The following is a 21,286-nucleotide window of genomic DNA, read 5'->3' on the forward strand; positions in this document are numbered from 1 at the left end:
GTGTGTTCAGTTGAAGTCATTTCCTCATGGATCTAGAGAACAATTGGTTACCATTGATGCCAAAAATAACCTTGCATAATTAAGATGGATATTTTTAGTTATTATTAAGCATCAGAACAATTCACATTTGTAAGATGAACTCACACAAACCTGCTCACAATCCACAGAACTCAGTCCTAACTTCTGCCAGATCTTTCACTGTTATAATCCTTTTATCCCCTTTAACTGTCCAGGTCCTGCATAGCCTGGTAGATGATCCTCTGGGGGAGTTATCACATCTATGTCGTTTTGTTTCTAATTGAGTGATTTTGGCAGCATCGCTAGAGGTAGAGGAGTTTTGTTAATAACATATGATCAATAAAACAGACAACAACCATCCCACACTGGTGCAATAGGAAGTTCTAGACTCCAACAAAGTCTGCAGAAGGAAATTCCCCAAACCACATCTAACCTATGAATCTCTTTACCAAGTTCTCTGTCATTTCACAGCCTACCCCTCTGCTAGGAAAGATGCCATCTCACTCATCTTCTGGATTGTATCCTCTGTAAAAGTTATGTTCATCCATTTTTATGAATTGGCGTAAGTAACATTCATTGGCTTCTTTGAAATAGGCTTAGCAATTCTCTTTAGAGACATTTTGTCTAAAAATATTTTTGAAATGGCTTAGTTAGCTGGTTTTGCATGCCAAAGAAACAACCAAATTTCCCTGTAAGTTGCATTATTCTTATTAGGATTCTTCATAACCTTTCACATCGGAAAGTTATCAGATATAAATTAAGTACGGGCATTTTAAGGCTCTGTCACCTACACATAGTTTTTGTTTCACTCTAACGTTTGCCTACAGGCTCTGCTATAAACTACAGGCCAGAATTTGTGTCTTCAACAAAGAAGGTCAGTCTCATAGCCTCAAAAAAGACTGTACTAGATACTTGAAACTATTGATGCTTTGAAGCATAGACTCAGCTACATTTGTTAAGTTACAATTATTTGTCTTGCTTAGACTGAGATGAGATAACAAAGGCATCCAGAAAAGCCAGATGGCCACCCAGGAAGGGCTTTAGGAGGTGGAAGCAGCATAATTACCCAAGCCACACTGAGTCCTGTTCTCAACTCCACACTTTATTTTGTCTCTGCATCCCAACTCACAGGATGGACTCACCAATCAATCCCAAAATAATACTGTAAATTTTTAGTAAAGAGCTACATTGAAAATACATGCATTCGGAAATAAACCTGCCCCACACATTCTTTCCCTGACTTAAGTGGGAGGCCAAACCATGGAGATGTTTTGCCTGCTGAGCAGAGCTGGTGAGTAATGTTCACTCAGGCCAGAATTAGGGTGGGGAAACATTTCTGACTCAGAATTAAGGACCGAGTTAGCATTTTGTCCCTGAACAGTGGTGGTTTATAAGGAAGCAATGCTGAAAATTTAGAATTTCCCTTTCTAATCTCCAAGCTGCCCAATCTCCTTCTTAAAATATATTAGCATGCTTGTTGGTTTGTATTCTTTCGTGTTCCACCTTGTTCCAAGATAGGATTAAAGGGAGCTTGCAAAACTATCTGTGATAAATGATAACAAATCAAATTAAGGTTAAGAGAAAAGAGTCAGGATGCAGTTTGATTAATTGATTTTTAGTTGTGAGGATGCCAGAATCGCTATTCTTCCCTAAGCCTGAATTTTGGTCCCCAAAACTAGAAACTGTGGGTTCTTTGTGCTCTTCCACTTTTGTGATAGATTAGGAGTTCCAGTTAGCATGTTGTAGTCTTATTCAGAGTAAATTTGTGGTTTTCATTAAGATTTCTAAAATGTTAACATTAACTCAGAGACCTCCAAGTTTACATTCTTACATCTAGGAACAATCTTGAAAGAATAGCCAACAACGGCTTCAAACAAAAATAAATAAACAAAGCTTACATCAAGAAAGTAGACACACGTGCCCCTCAATCTGCAAATCAGATATTTTCCTGCACAAAAATCATCCCATGGGAGAGCAATTAAGCTAAAATTTTAAGGTGTAGGGGCTTGCTTTCTTGTCATGAAACTGTGTCTGGTGCTCTGGTCAGGTAATGATCATAATCAGGGCAACTAGCAGTCTAAGAAGTAGAGCTTTTTTCTCTATGAGAAGCCCATATTCCCCAGGAAGGTCACCAGATGGACAAGCCAGTACTATGGGCATGATGCTCCTAAAGGCAGGTTACAGAGCCAAGAAAAGGCATCACTCACCAAAGAGAAACTGTCTTTTCTGTACTTTCTTGAGATCAGAGACCAAGTTCACTTGAGTCAGCAGACCCTGGTGCAGAAGTTAGCTTTTTGTGAAGTGCAAATAAGATTGATTAGCGCACAGTAAGATTTGGTGAAAGAGAGAAGAAGGGAGGAAAGGAGAGCAAGGAGGAGGGAGGGAGGGACTGCAAAACAAAGCACTAGCCCATAGCCAGGAGAGCAGCTGAGATGAGCTCAGGGGAAAGAAAGAGTCCTGGACTCTGAGAGAGGCCCTTCTGACAGGCTCCTGCGGACCCACGCTCCTGGCCAGTTTCTTTTCTACCTTCTCCAGCGTAGAGTTGCCTTGGTCTAGCTGGCCAGGTAAAATGATTGAGGTTCTGCCTTCAAAGATGAGAGCTGGAGAAATAAGAAAAGAAAAAGTACTTATAATCTGTGGTGGGACATATGCAGATGTTACTGAATTAATATCAATCTTCTTAAGTGAGATCATGGTAATGTTATGTAGGGGAATGTCCTTATTCTTAGAGATGCATGCCAATGTATTTAAAAGTGAACTGACATGATGTCTGCAACAACTTACTTTCAAATGGCTCAGGAAAAAGAAGGAAGTGTGCATGTGGCAAGATATTAACAATTGATGACTTAGGTAGAAAGTATGTATGAGGTATGATCACAAAATGCGGTGAATATTTAAATTTTTAAAAATTATTACAGTAAAACATACATTGCCATTAATCCCCCTCACTTCAAACACACTTATCCCATCGTTCTTGCCACTTTCTGAAGCAGTTCTGGAAGTCCTTTCTCGTGAGTGTCTTTATTTCATCCTCCATCCATGACAACACTCTGTGTCACACATCACTTCTGGTACGGCAATTTCTGTCACATAAAAACATTACAGTGTGTTCTCATCCACTTTATTTACAGGATATGGGACTGTGCGACTTCTGGCTCTTTCCTAAAGTCAAAATAACCGTGAAAGGAAAACATTTTGAATCAATTCAGGACATCGAAGCAGCCATGGCAGTGCAACTAAAGACACTCACGAAAGAGGACTTCCAGAACTGCTTCAGAAAGTGGCAAGAATGGTGGGATAAGTGTGTTTGAAGAGAGGGGGAGTATTTTGAGGAGGGTTGATGGCAATGTGTCTTTTACTGTAATAATTTTTTTTATTTAAGTACTCACCGTATTTGTTGATCACACCTTATATACTAGTGTTCATCACACTATTCTTTCAACTTTTTTATGAGCTTGACAATTTTCAAAGTAAAAAGTTGAGGACAAAGTAGACATTATAAATTTCCAAAACATATCAAATCCATAGTAAGTACACCAAACTGGTAACAGTGAGGGGACAAAGACCCTCTTTTTTTTTGTTCTATTTTTGTTGCTGTTCTTTATATTGTCCAATTGTTCTACTTTAATATGTATTGTTTTAATTTATTTATTTATTTTTTTTTTTATTGGGGAATATTGGGGAACAGTGTGTTTTTCCAGGACCCATCAGCTCCAAGTCAAGTCATTGTTTTCACTTCTAGTTGTGGAGGGCGCAGCTCACTGGTCCATGTGGAAATGGAATCGTCAACCTTGGTGTTATAAGCACTGCACTCCAACCACTGAGCGAACTGGCCACCAAATATGTATTGTTTTATAATCATAAGATTTTAATTATATATATGTGTCTATATATGTGTGTGTGTATGTGTGTGTATATATATATATATATATATATATATATATATATATATATATATTACTTGAAAGGCCACAACAAGGACTCTTCCTTTCGCTCCTATGGCCTCTCTCACTGTACAAAACACCTCCCTCACCACCCCTCAAAACAAACCCCTACAAACCGCATTTCTCAACAAGCGCTCCCGTGTTTATCACTAGTCCCATAAACTTCTCCCTGACAAACGCTTTACTCATAAACTACTGCCCACACAAAACATACTCCTTCTAAACTGCTCTCCCAGAACAAATGGCTCTCACCACCGAATGAACCTCTGGGAAAGGCTTCTACCCATAAACCACTTCTTCCTCAAAGTTCCTGTGTAATCCTTCCCCCTCCCATCCTCTCTGAGACAGTGCCTCAATCTCCTGGTGAATTCCTCCCAGTATGCTGCTGCAGATTTCTCAATTACTGAACTAAAGGGTTGTCCTTCCTGCTTGTTAATTGCTGCCACTTTTGTCTGGGGTCAGTCATAGTTCCCTAGTCTCCCTAACCTAGCCACCCTCCCCCCATCCCGCCTCCAACTCCTCCCCTCATTGAGGTTCCGGGAAGGAAGGAGAACGTTCCCTGTAATATCTTTGAAGTGTATATAACAGTCATCATTATCCTGAAGAGACCACTTTGCCAAGCAATTTCTTTAGTTCCTAGTTCTGCTACCCTCTTATGCACCACTATCAAGTCAAAGCTAAGCTCCCAATGTGGACTCACTTCCTTTCATTATCAAGTGTCCTTATCGCACAGCGCAGTTGTAACTGAACTATAAGCATGACTTAGGGTACTTTATCAATTAAACTTGTCCCATTTAACTTCCATCTTCTCTCCTCCTTCATATCACACCCAAGTCCTAGCTGGTTCCTTTCCATTTAAAAATGTTTTCCATCAAAAAAGTGAAAATAAATGTCCCTTCCCTTGATTCCACATCCTTTCTCCAGCCACCATTTCCTATGTAGCAAAATTTCTCAAGGGGGTTTTTTGTACATGCTGTCTCTGCTTCCTTATCTCTCATTTTTTTTGGTGTCCATTCCAATCAAAGTATCATCCTTGTTGCTGCACTGAGACAACTTGTGAAGGTCAGCAGGGACTTTCTAAACTTTTACAGCTGTAAAAGCAAACTCTTGATCATCTGCCAAAACTGCTCCTCCCTTAAGGGTTGCATCTCAGGAAATGGCAACTCCATTCACCTCATATGTCAGGCCAAAAACTTAGGAATATGCTCGATTCTTCTTTTTCTCATACCCTATTTCCAAGTCATATCTGCTATACCTTCAAAATATCTCCAGGATCTGACCTCTTCTCACCACCTCCATCACTACCACTGGTCCAAGCCAAAGCCAACTTTCAACCTGATCTACTGCAGTGGTCTCCTAGTTGATCTCCCTACTTCCATTTTTGCCTCATACTGTTGATTTTCTACAAAGCAGTGAGGCTTTTTTTGGTTTAAGGTAAATCAGTTAAAAATCCTTTCAGTGGCCTCCTTTCATGCTCAAAATAAAATTCAATGTTCTTACCATGACCTACAACACCTGCTTACATCTCCAACCTTATGTCCCACCACTATTCCTGTTCCCTCTACTCTAATAACACTCGTCTTCTTTCTGTTGCTAAGTTCCTAAGTTCCTCTCAGAACCTTTATGCTAACTGTTTGAACACTCTTCCATAATCATTGCATTGCTCACTCCCTCATTTATTCAGGCCTCTGTTCAAATGCTAGCTCCTCAGGACAGCCTTCCCTGACAGCCGATTTGAAATCACCCACTCCTTTATTACTTTCTTTTTCATTGCCTTACTGAGGTATATTTTACGTACCATAAGATTCACCTGTTTCAAATGGACAATTCAATGATTTTTAGTAACTTTACTCAGTGTTGCAACCATTACCATAGATCAGTTTGGGAACATTTTCACACACACCCCCCAAATAAGATCCCTTATGCCCCTTTATATTAATCTCCATTTCCCTGAGCCCCAGGAAACCAGTAATCTACTTTCTATAAGTTTGCTTCTTCTGGACATTTCATATAAATAGAATCATAGGATGCACATTCTTTCATATCTGGATTATTTTACTTAGCATGTCTTTGAAGTTAAGCCATGACATAGCAGGTATCAGTATTTTGTCCCCTTTTGTTGCTGAACAGTATTCCATTGTATGGATATACCTTTGTCTATCCATTCACCAGTTGTTTCCAGTTTGGGGTTTTTATGAGTAATGTTGCCGTGAACATTTGTGTGTATGTCTTTGTGTGGATATGTTTTGATTTCTCTTGGTAGATACCTAAAAGTGAAATTGCTGGATCATCTAGTAGTATTATGCTTCACGTATTGAGAAACCACCAAACTGTTTTCTAAAGTGGCTACACCATTTTACATTCCCACCAGCAATGGGTGTGGGTTCTTATTCCTCTGTGTCCTTGCCAACATTTGTTAATGATTGTTTTATCTATTATAGACATTCCAGTGAGTGTGAAATGGTATCTCATTGTCGTTTTAACTTGCTTTTCTTTCCTCTATTACTTTCCATTCCTTTACTTTGATTATTTTTTCTTAACACTTATTATCATAGTGTTTTTCTTTTACATTTATATTTATTTGTAGTCTGACTCCGTTAATTTAATGTAAACCTTATAAAGGCAGGAACATTATCATGTTTTTCTGTGTATCCCCAATCTCTAGAACAGTTGTAAGTAAACAGAAAAATACACCTTCCTCATGTGTTCATTTCTCTTTGCTCAGCAGCCTAGAAATATACACTTGACAGGTGCCTTATCTCAGACATTGAAAAGCTTCAAGCTTCCTCAAGGTTTCATAGGCAGACAAGAGTTTACAAGTTGATAATTTTGGTTTTTGCATTGTATATGTATACGCACACACAAACACACACAAAACATCAGCATTTCTATTTAAGTCTTAATATATCTGATTATCAAAAGGACAAAGTTAAAAATAAATGGAGAAAAAATGGACAGAGATAAATGCGATGCAAGGTTGTCAAGTAAATGTTATGGCAAGCTGAGCGGACACTATATTGAAAAATGTAAATATTAGGTACAGATTGATGGCAACACCTGACATAGACATCACTTGAATAAATCAAACAGGGTTGTTTGTCTGAAAAGGACAGAATAAAGTCAGTTTACTCAGAGAGATGAAAAAATTTTCCAATTCACACAGAAATACAAACATCTTGACTCCAACACCTGCATTGTTACTGAAAACTCTAAATAAGTGACAACCGTATTAGACTCCATGCAAATATAACAGTGTCTCTCAGTCTACCCTAGTTGTACTCATAAGCAAGTACAGAGCCCCTCCTTGAGCAAAGGCACCTCATGTGTCTAAGGGTTATACAATGCACAACACTACTGCAGGAAACAGTTAGGTTCTCTTAGGCACCTCTTTTATTCTGTCCAGGCTAGTATATTCTGGTCTGAGAACATTACTAAACCCAGTACTGTGGAAACATAACAAAGATCCTTGGGAGTCCTGCTAACAAGCCCTTACACCAGCCATACAGTAATCCTAAAGTGAAGTGTCAGTAGATAGAAAATATTTTGGAAGCTGGACATCCAGAAAGAATGGAAAATTTAGGGAAAGGAAAAAAAAAAAAGGAAGATTGGCAGAAAATTACTATTACCACAATCCCATCTTTGTTTTTTGTGTCTTTAAATGAATGGTTTTTATACATTTGTGAGGAAGGAGGTAGAGATGGTAGAGTGAGCATCCAAGGAAACCTAAGAACTTTCTCCTATCCCTGAAAATTCAGACACACACATACTCTTGCATTTCAGGGGCTTCACAGGATCCATGAAGCCCCTGAACATCCTATCTATGGATGTCCCGAGTGAGAACCATCCCACCTCCAAAACAAACATACCTAAAACAACCACTGTGCCAAATATCAACTTTATCCCCTATGGAAATTAAATTATTTTCATACTTTGATGGATTTAGTGGGATACTAACAATGGTGGTAGCTATATGTTATTATTATTTGGGGGAGGGGGAGGCGGAGCAGTGGGGATTAATACTGTGAACTTGAATTGACCTTAGACAACCTTTGATGGGTAAAAAGGACACTTGATAGAACTAGAACAGGTTGGGCTATATGTAAAGTAGTATTGTATTCCTACTACTCTTTTATTATAAAATTATAGCAGTAGCTCAGGTAGAAAGAGTTCAAAATAAAATAGGAAAAGGAAAGACTAAGGTTGAAATCAAGTAGCTGACAAGAAAATGGCACAAAAAACATGAATAACAGAAGCAGAGAAAGAGAACAAGAAGAAAAGAGACTGGCAAGCACAATAAAGTAAGCTTCCTAAAATGAACAAACTCAGAAGGGAAGTGAAAGTGAAAGCCAGATGGAATAGTGCGGGTTCTTTGACCTAAAACAAGAACATAAAAGCAGATTAATCCCAAACAATATCAAATCAAATTTAGTCCAAAATTTAAAATGTGGCAAAAAAAATTACAGACAGCAAATTTTTCCTTTTTATTAAAATCCAAATTTACAATGACAGAAAAACCAGGCAGTTAGCCAATGTTTGTTCAAAGGTGTCGCTTAGAAACAAAAGGTAATAATGAAAAGCAGAGGCCTATTTACAAGAAAAAAGGCAATGCAAATCTAAGCCAAATAAATTTATACAGAAAGCAAAGCACAGAATGAACGGTTCTATTCCCCCCATTTGCTTTAAAGATGGCAGCGAGTGACATGATCTCTGTCTCTATTTCTATTAGTAATCAACAAACAAAATGGGAATTGGCTAAAAAATATTTGAAGACTGTGTTCTTCCTTTGCTTCTGAAAAATCTGAGGAGACAGACATGTATCCATGTATCCTGGAAAGCATTGATCTAATTCATCAAGAAAGCACACTAATTTATTAATGTGAAAAGATTTCTAAGATATATCAAGATAAAATAAAATAGCAAGATGCAGAACAGTACATATAACATGATAACTTCTATGTTTAATAATAAGAGGATAAAAAATAAGAATATGTACTTTTATTTGTTTATATACTTTTAAATCCTGGAAGAACACACAAGAAACTAATGAAAGTGGTTACCAGTGTGGTGGGGAAGAAAAGGCAAATGGAAGACAGGATGAAGGCAAAATTTCTCACTGTATACATTTAATGTTGCTTAATTTTTTAGCTATGTGATTACATCACCTATTCAAAATTTTATCTAAACAAAGAGAAAACTACTAATTTGACTTAAATATATATTTTCATTTCTAAATTCTTTCACTTTTGACTTTACATTTTATTTTATAACAGCATATTCTTTTAAACACTACAAAAGACCTCAACCTGGTTAACAAATAAGTACTTGCCACCAATTGTGCTATTCAATACAGCTAGTTGGGGGTGAAAGTAATTCTACCATCAAAACAAGCCTTCCTACTTCTAGTTAAACTTCAATCCATCAAAACACTACCGTGTGATTTTCACCTATCAGTCCTTAGTTTAAAAGCCTTCGATGGCTGGCCATCTGACCTCGAGAATAAGATTCTTACTCCTCAGCCTGGAATCAGAGCCCAAAACAATCTGGTCCCTCTGCACCTTACCTCCCACTGCTCCCATTCATGATTTCTTCAATTTAACCATTTCAATCTTTAAATGATTAAACATTTCCTGAATTTGCCTGCATGTAGTGCCTTCTGCCCCTTCCTCTTCACCTCTCTTTCCTGTAAAACTTAACTCAAGTCTCACCAATCCCTTTCCCACTCCCCATCCAGTGATGGTTCTCTCCTCCGAATTCCTATAGCACAAGCCATCATTGGCACTTAAGCATATGTGATTTTTCACACATTATTGTAGTCTTTTTCCAAAAAGTTAGTCCCTCTTACAGTTCAGTGGAGAAAGCCGATTCTAAACAATGACAATATAACATATAAAAAGATTAAAAGTAGGCATAGAGGGCACAACTAATTCAGCCTTGTTTTTCCTTTTATGCATATATCCTGTCTCCCATCTAGATTGCAAGCATTTTGTCTTATTACCAATTTATGGTATGGTTTTTAGGACAGTGTTCTATTTGAAGTACATGATTAATAAACATTATTAATGTTAATACAGATGACTGTGACAGGGCCAGGGAAGAAAGCCTAACTTGATGGAAAGTGTGTTTTGACACCTATCATGAGATTCAGGAAAAACAACCCATTTTGCAGGCATTCTGCAGGCCCCTCTGGAGAACAGTCTCATCACAGTCTCATCAGGAGAACTAGCCTTCTCTAGGTGGCCCTCCCAGACCTATCTCCCTGGACTTTGTGCTTTTCTTCTCAGGCTCACCTAAACTGATACATTCAGTTTAGGTGGGTTGTTTGGCACTTTGAAACTGGACGTCTTTGACAAATGAAATGTGGTTTATCCATACACGGGAATATTATTTGGTCATACAAAGGAAGTACTGATACATACTACATCTTGGATGAAACTTGAAAACATTATGCTAAGTGAAAGAAACCAGTAACAAAAGTCCACATGATTCCATGTATTTTTCCATTCATATGAAAGTCCAAAATAATTCAATCTATAGAGACAGAAAGTAGATTAGTGGTGGGTTGGGCTGTTGGGGGAAGCAGAGTGACAGCTAAAAGGTACAAGATTTCCTTTTGATGTGATGAAAATGTTCTAAAATTGACTGTGGCGGTGATTGCACTTATCTGTGAATATACTCAAAACCATTGAATTACACACTTTAAATGTGTACATTTTATTATATGTGAATTGCATCTCAGTAAAGCTTTTTTTGTTTTGTTTTTTCTTTCTTTATAGTATAGTAAAGCTGTTTTTAAAAAGAAATTGCAGACACTGTGTTAAACATGTTTTCTCTCCACATGCCATATACTCCCTCAAACCTAGGATTCTAGTGAATTAACTTAGAATTAATACTTATCACCTATAATTAAATGACTATTACTTACCCGTAGCTACTTTCCTTGTTACACCTCTTGGTTTGTATTATAAAGAATGTACAATTTTCTTTTGTCACCATGGGGGTATATTTAATGCTGTAATATGAATATAGTAATATGTACACTTGATATATGTATATACACATAAAGTAGGTAAGTCCTACTTTTTCTACTTCAGTTTAGAACCAAGGAATTAGACTACTGCATTAGGACATCAAATGCATAATCTCCATGAAGCTACTTGTAGGGTTCTATCATGAAACTCAACACCCTCTGCAAAGTAAATGTGCAAACCCATTTACTAAATCTAAAAATGCCCTTAAATATTCAAGTCCCGGTCCGATGTTTTTCAGGTGGCACCATTCTGATGCCTGATCCTTCTCACCAAGAGGCAACTCAGGGGGTAAGAAATCTGGGCACCAAATGCAGTCCTCCTTTGACCTCCAAAAACCTGTCTGCCAATGTCTCATTAGAGCCCTCCATGTCCTCTATTCTGGTCACACCTGTTGTAACAATGACCCATGAACATGCCTAGTGCTTTTCATAGCTCTGTGCTTTTCTCGCCCTGATATGAAAACCTCTTCCTCCCTTCCATCCTTTAAGGCCAAGCTCAAAGTTTTCTATACAACTTTACCTAAACAACCAATCCTCATGGTCCATGTATACAATCAGTTCGTCCTTTGGGCTCCCATCACATGTGACTTGTACCTATTTTATACCGCATTATAGTAATAGATAATGGTTTTATAAATGTATCTCTCTTAAGATTGCAGGGCACTTGAGAAAATACCATTTTTAGGCTCTCAGTTCAACATTATTATCTTAGGCAAAGTGTTATATAGACATTCAATAACTTGATTAAAAAGAAATGTCTATAAACATCTCATTAGATGAACAAGTTACAGTTGCGTATATATCTAGAAGATGTACAGCGCTTTCCTCTACACCAGCTCTCTGAGAGACAAATGACAGCTGTTACAGACTGCCTAAAGAGCCAGGTAGGGTTTTAGAGCTGGGTGGAGGTACAAGAACTGATGAAAGGAAGAGTGGTGACAGGGCCATTCCAGGATGCTTTTTCTTTGTGGTGGGCTCAGCTAACGTAGGTCAGTTATCAAGGATGATTTGAAAGATTTCAAAAGCTTTCCATCCAAAATGCCTCTTCCATATTATACTACTAATAATTGAAATGTCACCTCTACTAGAGGCTCATCCAGTACCACCCTTTCTACAAAGGCAAATAGGCCTGGGAGGGTAGTGTGGTTTTCAAACACGCCAGCCTGCTGAATGCAAGTGGAGCCCAAATAGTGCGGTGAGCCAAAAAAGGGCCATGTTGGCTGCTGCATCACAGGGAAGTTCTGACCAAGCAAAAGTGAAAGAAAGACTAGAACCAGAACAGAAGCAACAGGGGGAAAGGTAGTGCTCCAAGAGAAGAAGCTTGAGTAGGAGTCAATGTCACAGGTTGCCTGGGGTTGGCAGGACTCTACTCAGCAGTGAAGTGGCTGGCAGCACATAAAGGGGTATTTGCCACTGCACTGTCAGAATGGAGTGAAGGAGGGTATAAGTTCTGACAATTAAGTTCAAGAACTTGTTGCAACGATGTTGCTAACTGTTTTTGGTATCAGAGGGATTATTCATTATGAATTTGCACCAACTAGAGAAACAGTTAACCAAGTTTAGTATTTGGAAGTGCCGAAAGGACTGCATGAAAAAGTTAGACAAGCTGAAGTTTTCACCACCAATTCATGGCTCTTGCATCACAATACACCAGCTCACACGGCATTGTCTGTGAGGAAGTTTTTAGCCAGTAAACACATAACTGTACTGGAACACGCTCCCTACTCAACTGATCTGGATCCCAATGACTTCTTTCCTTACCTGAAGAAAAAGGAAATATGTAAAGGAAGACATTTTAATGACATTAAGGGCATCAGGGTACTATGATGACAACTCTGATGGTCATTCCAGGAAAAGAGTTCCCAAATTGCTTTGAAGAGTGGATTAGGCACAGACGTTGATGCATAGCTACCCAAGGAGAGTACTTAGAAGCTGACCATAGTGATATTCAGCAATGAGGTATGTAGCACTTTTTCTAGGATGAGTTCGTAAATTTAATTGTCCGACCTTGTATAGTTGCCATCAATTATGGAAGACGTTAGAGTAGTGGAGAGAGGGAAATCAAGAGGAAATATAATTCGGGCACAAGAAGGAACTAGCAACAATGGAATAGAAGGAACAGAAATGAAGATCCATGAACTGATACAGATATTCAGGAGAGAGTAGACAGGGAGCGAAACAATCAGAAGGCAAGGGACAGAGAGACAAGACTGGTCTGAGGGAAGCAGCTATCACGTGCCCAAAGCTAGCCCTTCCTTCCTTATCATCTTGTAACATCTGTATCTTTTATCATCTTGTCTTTTCTTCATTCTTTCCTGAATTCATACATGACCTCATCTCAGTTCTTAGCTACTTGTCTGGGAAGCAGATAGTCACACAAGACTATGGTCTCGCAGCCTTTCATGCCAATCACGGCCTATAAGCAGCCCTCTGCCAAATGACACAAAAATGAAGAAATTATTTCATCTTTCTCTTTATTCTAAAAATACAGGTATGATAATATCAAAGTACAAGAAATATTGGGCTGGTCCTTGTATGGTTTCTCATACTTTGGGGAGGCTGCACTGAACCCCCTGGAATGTGACAGCATTATCTCAAAAAGCTAGCAGAAACTACTAACGTGTCAAGTTCAACAGCACATAGGAAATCCTGTGAATATCATAGACGTGTAGTAGGGCTTGGTTTGGGCTCCGGCTCTTGTGAAAGAAGGGCAGTGGAAACTGTTTTGAAAAGACAATTGAGCAAGAGGACTCAGCACCAGAAAAGTGTGGTGGAAGTGGGTGGAAAGTGAAGGACGGGAATTTTCCTCTTTTCTGCTACTAGCTGAAGGCAGAGGCACATGACCCCAGCAAGGGGCCAAACTAGACAGCAAGCAGCTGCTTGGATCCCATAAGGGAGAGGCCAGACAATCCCAGGGCTGGTTAAGGAGCAGGGTCAGGAATGCTAGCCATCAGAATGGAGACAAACTGTTCCAGTTTCTGTGCAGCTTGCTTCCCGGCCTCTAGTACTTCCAAGTGGTTGGCTTTCTCTCGGCTTTCATAATCCGTGACGACCTTGTTAGTGATGAGGGAGAAGCCAAAGACTCGAAGTCCACAGTGCCTTGCCACTATAACTTCTGGTACTGTACTCATGCCTGGTGGGGAGAAAGAGGAAACCAAGGGTCAGCATCCTCAAATGGCTCTTTTGCTCACCTCTTAGCCCAATCGCTATTCATCACCTCATTGGCAATTTGGCATCTCAAAACACAACCAAAGAAGCAGATAAATTAGTGTCAAGCTTAGACTGTTCTATATTGCTTAAAAGAGTAGGGCTTCAGCGGGCCTTACACATTTCCTGTAAATATTACCATTGCGATGCTTTATTTCCGTATCTGATTGTGGTAATTTTGAAGTCAGTTCTAATGATGTAGTCCCATTTCCAGCCAGAGGTACAGAAGGTGGTTATGATGTTTGGTAGAATAATCCTTAGACAGTTATCAAATGACGGATAGGACATCAGCAGGACACCTGTTAAAGTCCTTGATGCTACAACACACCAAACCTCACCACCGTGATATCTTTCTAGAAATAAGTTTAATTTAGTCTTCCCTTATGTCCGATCCTCTCTGAACCCACTATCACGTCGGCAATCTTTTACTCCTTCCCTCTCTGTTTTACCAGATCCCTCCCGCTTCAAGCGTCCCTCTGGCACATCCCCCTTCTCACCGACAGCATCTGCACCCAGCATTTTCAGCATACGACACTCTGCCACAGTCTCAAAGTTGGGGCCTGCCAACACAACGTAGGTGCCTTCCTGTAGCTCTCTCTGCTCATTCATTTGTTTCCAGACACTGTGAGCCTTCTGCCTCATCTCCCGGTCGTAGGCGTCAGACATGGCAGGAAAACGAACTCCAAACCTAGGTCACAGGTTGGCTTCTCTCAGTTGAATCGAATACAATGAGCCCACTCCTAACTCTCAAACAAGCCTTTAATCCCCCATCTACAAATAAAGGAACAAAACATGTACCTCTCATCATTGGGCCCTATGAGAGCATTCTCGCCCCCAAAACCAGGTAGGTTGATGTGATCGCGGATCAACATGATGTCTCCCACCTCAAACTTGGGGTTGAGCCCTCCAGCTGCATTGGTGACCACCAGGGTGTGCACACCCAGAAGGTGGAACACCCTCACTGGGAAGGTCACCTTAGAAGCAAACGATGACACATCAGAAAGTGTTCTTTGAAATTGCACCAGTCCGCCACGCAGATATGCATGATCTACATCATGAACGGAGGAGACCAAAAATCTGCACAGCCCAGGTAGTTCGGCAATAAAGTAGGAGAGCTCGCCGCCCCCTCCCCTTCTTCCACATGCAACCAGGCTTATGCCCCTACTTACCTTCCAGAGTGGGTAGCCTTCATACATGTGGAACCGGCCCTGCATCATCACACAGGCTTTGCCATTCAGGAACCCAAACACCAGTCGACCAGCGTGACCTGGCACTGAATACAAAGAAAGAAAGGGAAATGAATGGCATGATGTTTTCATATAACACATACCCATTGAGAACCTACTGTGAGCCAGCTCACTATGCTTAACATTAGGCAAAAGAAGACATTGTTATCTCCACTTTCAGAAAGTTTAAGTCTGGTGGATACAGAAATTAATCAGAAACTTACAAGTAAGTGTATAAGTACATCCCGAGATTAGAGTGATGGGGGTAAACATGTTCAAAGTGAACATATATCAAAGGAAAGAAGGAAAGGCTTTCTAAAGTCATTTCAAATGAATGAGAGGCCAAACTGCAAGAGCTCAAAATAAAAAAAATATGGAGTGAGTGAGTACTAATGAATGCAGTAATTATAGACCCTTTTGCAGACTTTCCAAAATTCTCAAGATGTGTATTCTTATCTATTACCTTAACTAAACTGAATGCGTCCTCACTCCCGAAAGGGAGTTCATGGTCTATTCTGCTTCCTAAAGAGGCTGCTGAGCAAGGGAAAAGGGCTGAGTTTGGAGCCATACAAGGCACTTCCAGTACGACCCACATACAGTCCTGTGTGATTACAAGCCCAAGATGAGGCACGCAGGGGCACGGGAGTGCAAAGGGGACTCCCCGCAGACATAACCATCATTACTATTTCCCTTCTCTGATATTTCTCCTCCAACGGGCATGGCCAACCTAGCCTTCAAGGAATGGATGCTCTGGGAAACGGACCAAGAGGAAGAGCTGAGAGATACTCAGAGATATAGGAGTTTATTTAAAATAAAAAATTACTAGTAATAAGGACACAGTTTGGAAACCTAAAGAGAGTAAAAACAATAAGATGATAAAGCTTAAAAAAATCAATGTGCTATCCCTTAGTGTAGCGCCCTTCTGATCGGGAGTACAAGTGGCAGGTGGAGGTGATATCACTGCTATCTCCCTTAGAAAACTTGGCTCTCCCTCTCTCTTTTCAGTATTTCCTTCTCCAACCCCCATTCCACCTCCTCCTCTGGCCTCCCAGTCTTGCTTCGAAGAAAATTAAAAAACTGCAAAAAGTCATAACACTCCAGGGAAAAGAGGCAGGAGTGTAGAAGTCCAAAGATGTATAAATATAACCAAGGTAAGTTTATTACCTGAGAAATTAATAAGTAAAGCAAATAAACTACCTTTGCCCTTTGCTTGCCACTGTGTCTCTGGCCCCTTTCCAAACTTTAGCTGTAGATCTTTCCAGCTGCTATTGGGATGCTGGATACATAATCCTCAGAGCTCCCCTGTGCCTAGGGGACATCTGCCCTTTCCCCGATCCAAAGGGTCAGTGTATCAGGTCTGTGTATTTGCGCATTATTTGCAAGAATGCAGTAGTCTGTATGTTCACATGTTGCTGTGCACTAGAGTGGGCCTTACCCTATGATGGAGCTAGAGCAGGGAAAAGGCAGGAGGACGTAGGTCAGGGGAGGCCCGACTTTGTCGTGGGAGGTTATAGGCACTGCTTTTTCCATTTAAGCTGCAGAGTCATAGTAATGAGATGGGTGTGTGAGTGTGTAGTGATCCTGGTGTGTATAGGGGAGGCATTATAGAGATTAAGGAGCCCTGAGTATTAAAGCATAAGAAATATGACATCGAATAATACCACTAGGGACACAGGCCACCTATCTAGAAGGGGAATTCTAGAAGGGAAATTTCTTTAAGTCATTCTGGTTGGCACTGGTCTTTATCCCTCTCCTACGACAGTTGTCTTTAATCTAGTGCTACAGAGGATAACCAGGTCTGGGCACAGAAGCACTGCCCTCCCATCAGAATCCCATCAGTACCCCTCAGTCCCATCCCTCTCCCCTCCTGCCAGTACCTGTACTTTGGGGAAAGTTTGGTATCTCACTGTAGTCAAAGGCCTGCGTCTGAGTTAATTTATTAGTCAGGCCTCCTAACCCAGAACCACAGATCACTGCCACTTGAGGTCGGTGCTTGGTGTGGGACAGGAGCCACTCTGCAGTGTTCTTACAATCTTCATATGTGAATCTAGGAAAAAAGAACAGTCATGGTGAGTCTTGCTCCCATCCCAAGGGAATCATAGAACAATGACCTTTAGTGCAGACAGGCTGGCAGGTATTCCGAGGTGGCAGGGGATGGAGAAGCTGGCCAACGACCTGCTCCAGAGGGGAGGTTCCTCTTGTTCAGGAGAGGCCACACTAAGCTCACCCACCAACCCATCCACTCCTCTTTCTGAATCAGACCCATTGAAAGTCTGAAATGAAATTTTTTCCAGCTATCCCAAAACATCACTGACAAGGTCTTTATACCTATGGATTGATATTAAACTCAGGACCTCCTTCCCCAAAAAATTTATTCCAGAGCCTGACAAAGTTAATGACGTCTATGTTTCCACCACCAGCCCCAACTCCAGTTTTACTACCACTGTCAGGGTTGATGGCTGTCCTTATGACAAAGATTTAGAGAGGAAGGGGCCACAGAGTCTACAGAAGCACAGTCGAAATAATCAAATCAAAGAAGGTAAAGAGCCCCCTTATCTTATAGGCTTGGTTTTAAAATTATTTAAAACTTGTTGCTAATAAGTTGCAAAGTCCTATGACTCCACAAATCATGGTTCATTTAGCCCCACAGCTCTTGAGTCTTTCTTTCACTTTCCCCTCTGCTGTGTTCTCCCTGCCTTCTCCCATCTTCCCTTCTCTTCAAAGTTCTTTGACCTTCAGAGACCTTAGGACATGCACATACCCAGAACCTGTATATGCCCAAAAAGAAACCTAGAAGTTTTCTCACAAGTCCAGACCAATTATCTCAAATTCATCTGGAAAGACCAAAGATTGAAGTGAGAAAAAATTGAGAACTGCAACTGGAGTTGTGACAGAGCTGAACACAACTACCCAGCTTGCAGAGGAAATCCTTTCTTTCAAAAGCAGAGCCTTTGAAACCAGATGACTCTGCAATACAATACAGTGGGCTACCCTCAGGAAAATAGCTGGGTAAGAGACAAGGGTAGGGGCCACCGGACATGGAGAAGAGAAGCAGTAAAGTGGTAAGAAAAGTTAATCAAATAGCATCCCCAAAGACGCGCAAAGGAAAAGAAAGCACTGTGAAGCCCTGGACACCTAGCATATCTAGCCACAGCTCATATGAAGTCCTCATTGGCCATCAGTCCCCCAGGAACACCCTGGATCCCCGAGCATGCAAAAGCCAGTGATCCCCACACAGGACACATGGACTGCCATATCCTGGACCAACGCAGAGAGAAGGGTTTTCAAAGCTGTGAGGTGGGGTTGGGGAGGGGGGGAGTGGGCAGGGTCTGTTGCTCAGTTCACTGAATAAGGATTGCCTTTTCTCCTTGGACACTCCAGCCCAAGTTTATTGGACCTCCAATTAGGAGGGGAGAGGTGTTGCCCCGGACGTGAGCAACCTCTTCTCTGAAGGAGGGACTCTAGATATGGTCATCAAAGTACCTCAGGGCTTTACCAAGACTCTAGAATGGAATCTGTGAAGAGCTATGGGGTGGGAAGACCCTGTGTGTGTGTGTGTGTGTGTTGGGGGGGTGGGGTATGTCTCCCTCTACACGCACCCCAAACACGCCCGCGTGAACATACACACATACCGGTTCCTTTTTCGAGTAGACTACACTGTACTATCCCGTCCCTGTCCTGCTCCGGTGGCGCCACCCCAACTGATTCCCACTTGCGCCCCTGCCGGCGCTGACCGCCCCATCGCTGTGCCGCCTTGTTCCAGACACCGGGCTCCGCGCCAGGCCTTTCTGCATCTTCAGGGCACTCGCTCCCTCTCCCGCCCAGAATGCCAGGTTTCCAGGGCACGGTGACAGCCATTTCCGCTCCCCAGGGGCCTCCGGGATTCCCCAACCCTGGAGGCCGCCTCACCGGTTCTCCATGGTCCCGCGGACGCCCTGTCGATGAGCCGGCCCTTCTCCGCCAGGTTCTGCTCGGATGACTTGAGCTGCTGTCGCCGAGGCTGGTCCGCACCGTTAGAGCGCTGTTTGACGAGTGCAGTGTCTTTCCCCAGCCCGGGAGTCCCAGCCAATGGTAGCCGAGCACGCGGGCCCGCCCCATCTCCACGGTGACACACCCCTTTCCAATCGCGGGAGGAGGGACTCTAAACCTAATCTGAGTTCTTGCCAGCGCCGGATCATTTCCCGTATCCCACACGCCAACCCCGACGCAGGGACGGGTAAGGAGGGCATCCAGCATTTCTTCTCTGTACCCATTCCCGCAGATCCCGGTTTTCAGGCAAGGAAGCCTATGTGGGAAGAGGACTAGAAGTGGGAGGGAACCGCCCCCAGCTCCACCCATCTGTCTGCAACCCCGTTTCCGGGTTGTGTGTGCAGCAAACCCTGAGGTTTAAAAAGAGAAAATGTTAAACCTTAGATCGTGCAACCCCAGAATAAAATTAAGCCTGTGTCTGAGTTGTTTCCTGGACAAAGGAAACAGGGCAACCGTCGCAACACTGCAAACCTGGAGGTTACAGGACTGGGGAGAACATAACAGGTCTAGATCTAGGCCCAGATGGAGAAAAGAAAATGCTCAGGCCTATAGAATTAGTGGATTCTCCACACTGACAAGGGGTGGGGATGAGACTGACACTCCCTTGTTTTCAATACTGGATCAAAATAATTCCCGGATCCAAGCAATTCCGGTAACCAGAAAGTCTCCACCCAAGATGAAAATTCCTGGAAACAGAATTACATAATGTGATGTTTTTGTAATAGTTCAGCTATTTCCTCTCCCTACTTTTACCAGCTTAAAAGTTCTGTGACAGAATGACACTGTATAATGTTTTTGTATAAATTCAGCAATTACCTCTCCCCACTTTTACAAGTTTAACCAGCCTCACAGTAATATCACAAATCAATGGTCCTTGCTTAGCTATTGGAGTCCTCCACCTGTTTCCATTCTCCTAAACTCTAATTTTCCAGGTTGCCATTTTACCCCTTACCATGACCCAACCACCCTTTCCCAACCTGTTTCTATCTCATTTATGTAAGAAATGTTTCTTGAGGATCAACTATGTATCAGAACTGTTCTAGTACGAGGGGCATAACAGTAAAGACAGTGTACATAAAGAAAAAAGTAATATGTATAAAGCACGAAAACCAGTACCAAATAAATGTTTTATTCTATCATCCATATTGTTATTACTGATATTATTATTACTATTCTTATTCATCCGTATTTTTACCAAAGATAACAACAGTGTGAAGTAAAGTAAATTTTAGTGATCTTGATAATGAAGACTGTGAACAACTGCAACATCGAAAGCATGATTTTAAGTGATGGGTAAGATCAGTCATAGGTAAAAATCAGCTCCAGGAAATATCTAGCCAAGTTGATTGCTGAAAGCCTTGTTTTTCTAACACCCCAAATGCAATCCAGTTTACACAAACGTCAACATTAGAACATCGTTATATCTCAGAAAGTGCAAACAGTTAGTAATTTCAATGGTCTCTGTGTAAAGTAAGTGTATGCAAACTGAAAGAAGATGAGCTGCAATATATCAACAAAATGAAAATTGGGCGACAGGCTCAATCTTCTGTAGTGTTTTTCCAGCACCATGTGGGGAAGAGTATATATAAAGTATATATAAAGTATATATATAGTATATATAAAGTAGTATATATAAAGATTCCTGACACCAAAGAAATGTACTGTTATGTGACAAGCAAGGACAGTTTACAGACCCTCCCTACCTTAGTCAGGGTGACAAGCTTCAGAACTACACGACAGACTTTATTCTGAATTCAAGCTCAGCAACCAACGTTCTGCATAATCACGTTAACCCCCAGTCACTTTAATCTCACCAATGGCCCAGAGAGGAGTCT

At 41.2% G+C, this 21,286-nt stretch overlaps 1 protein-coding gene across 1 annotated transcript; it reads right to left on the reverse strand.

Annotated features, from left to right (window-relative positions):
• Nucleotides 1–13,446: 13,446 nt before the first annotated feature.
• Nucleotides 13,447–19,664, reverse strand: LOC109438553 (purine nucleoside phosphorylase-like). Its single transcript, XM_074327952.2, has 6 exons — nt 19,332–19,664; nt 17,300–17,469; nt 15,366–15,469; nt 14,995–15,170; nt 14,694–14,884; nt 13,447–14,122 (listed from the first exon to the last, which is right to left on the reverse strand). Exons 1-6 carry the CDS (start codon nt 19,340–19,342, stop codon nt 13,911–13,913), a joined length of 864 nt encoding a protein of 287 aa, XP_074184053.2. The 5' UTR covers nt 19,343–19,664; the 3' UTR covers nt 13,447–13,910.
• Nucleotides 19,665–21,286: the final 1,622 nt, after the last annotated feature.

The sequence above is a fragment of the Rhinolophus sinicus genome, chromosome 3 (assembly GCF_057876585.1).
Source record: "Rhinolophus sinicus isolate RSI-liver-muscle chromosome 3, RSI-T2T, whole genome shotgun sequence".
In the NCBI taxonomy this organism is placed as follows: Eukaryota; Metazoa; Chordata; class Mammalia; order Chiroptera; family Rhinolophidae; genus Rhinolophus; species Rhinolophus sinicus.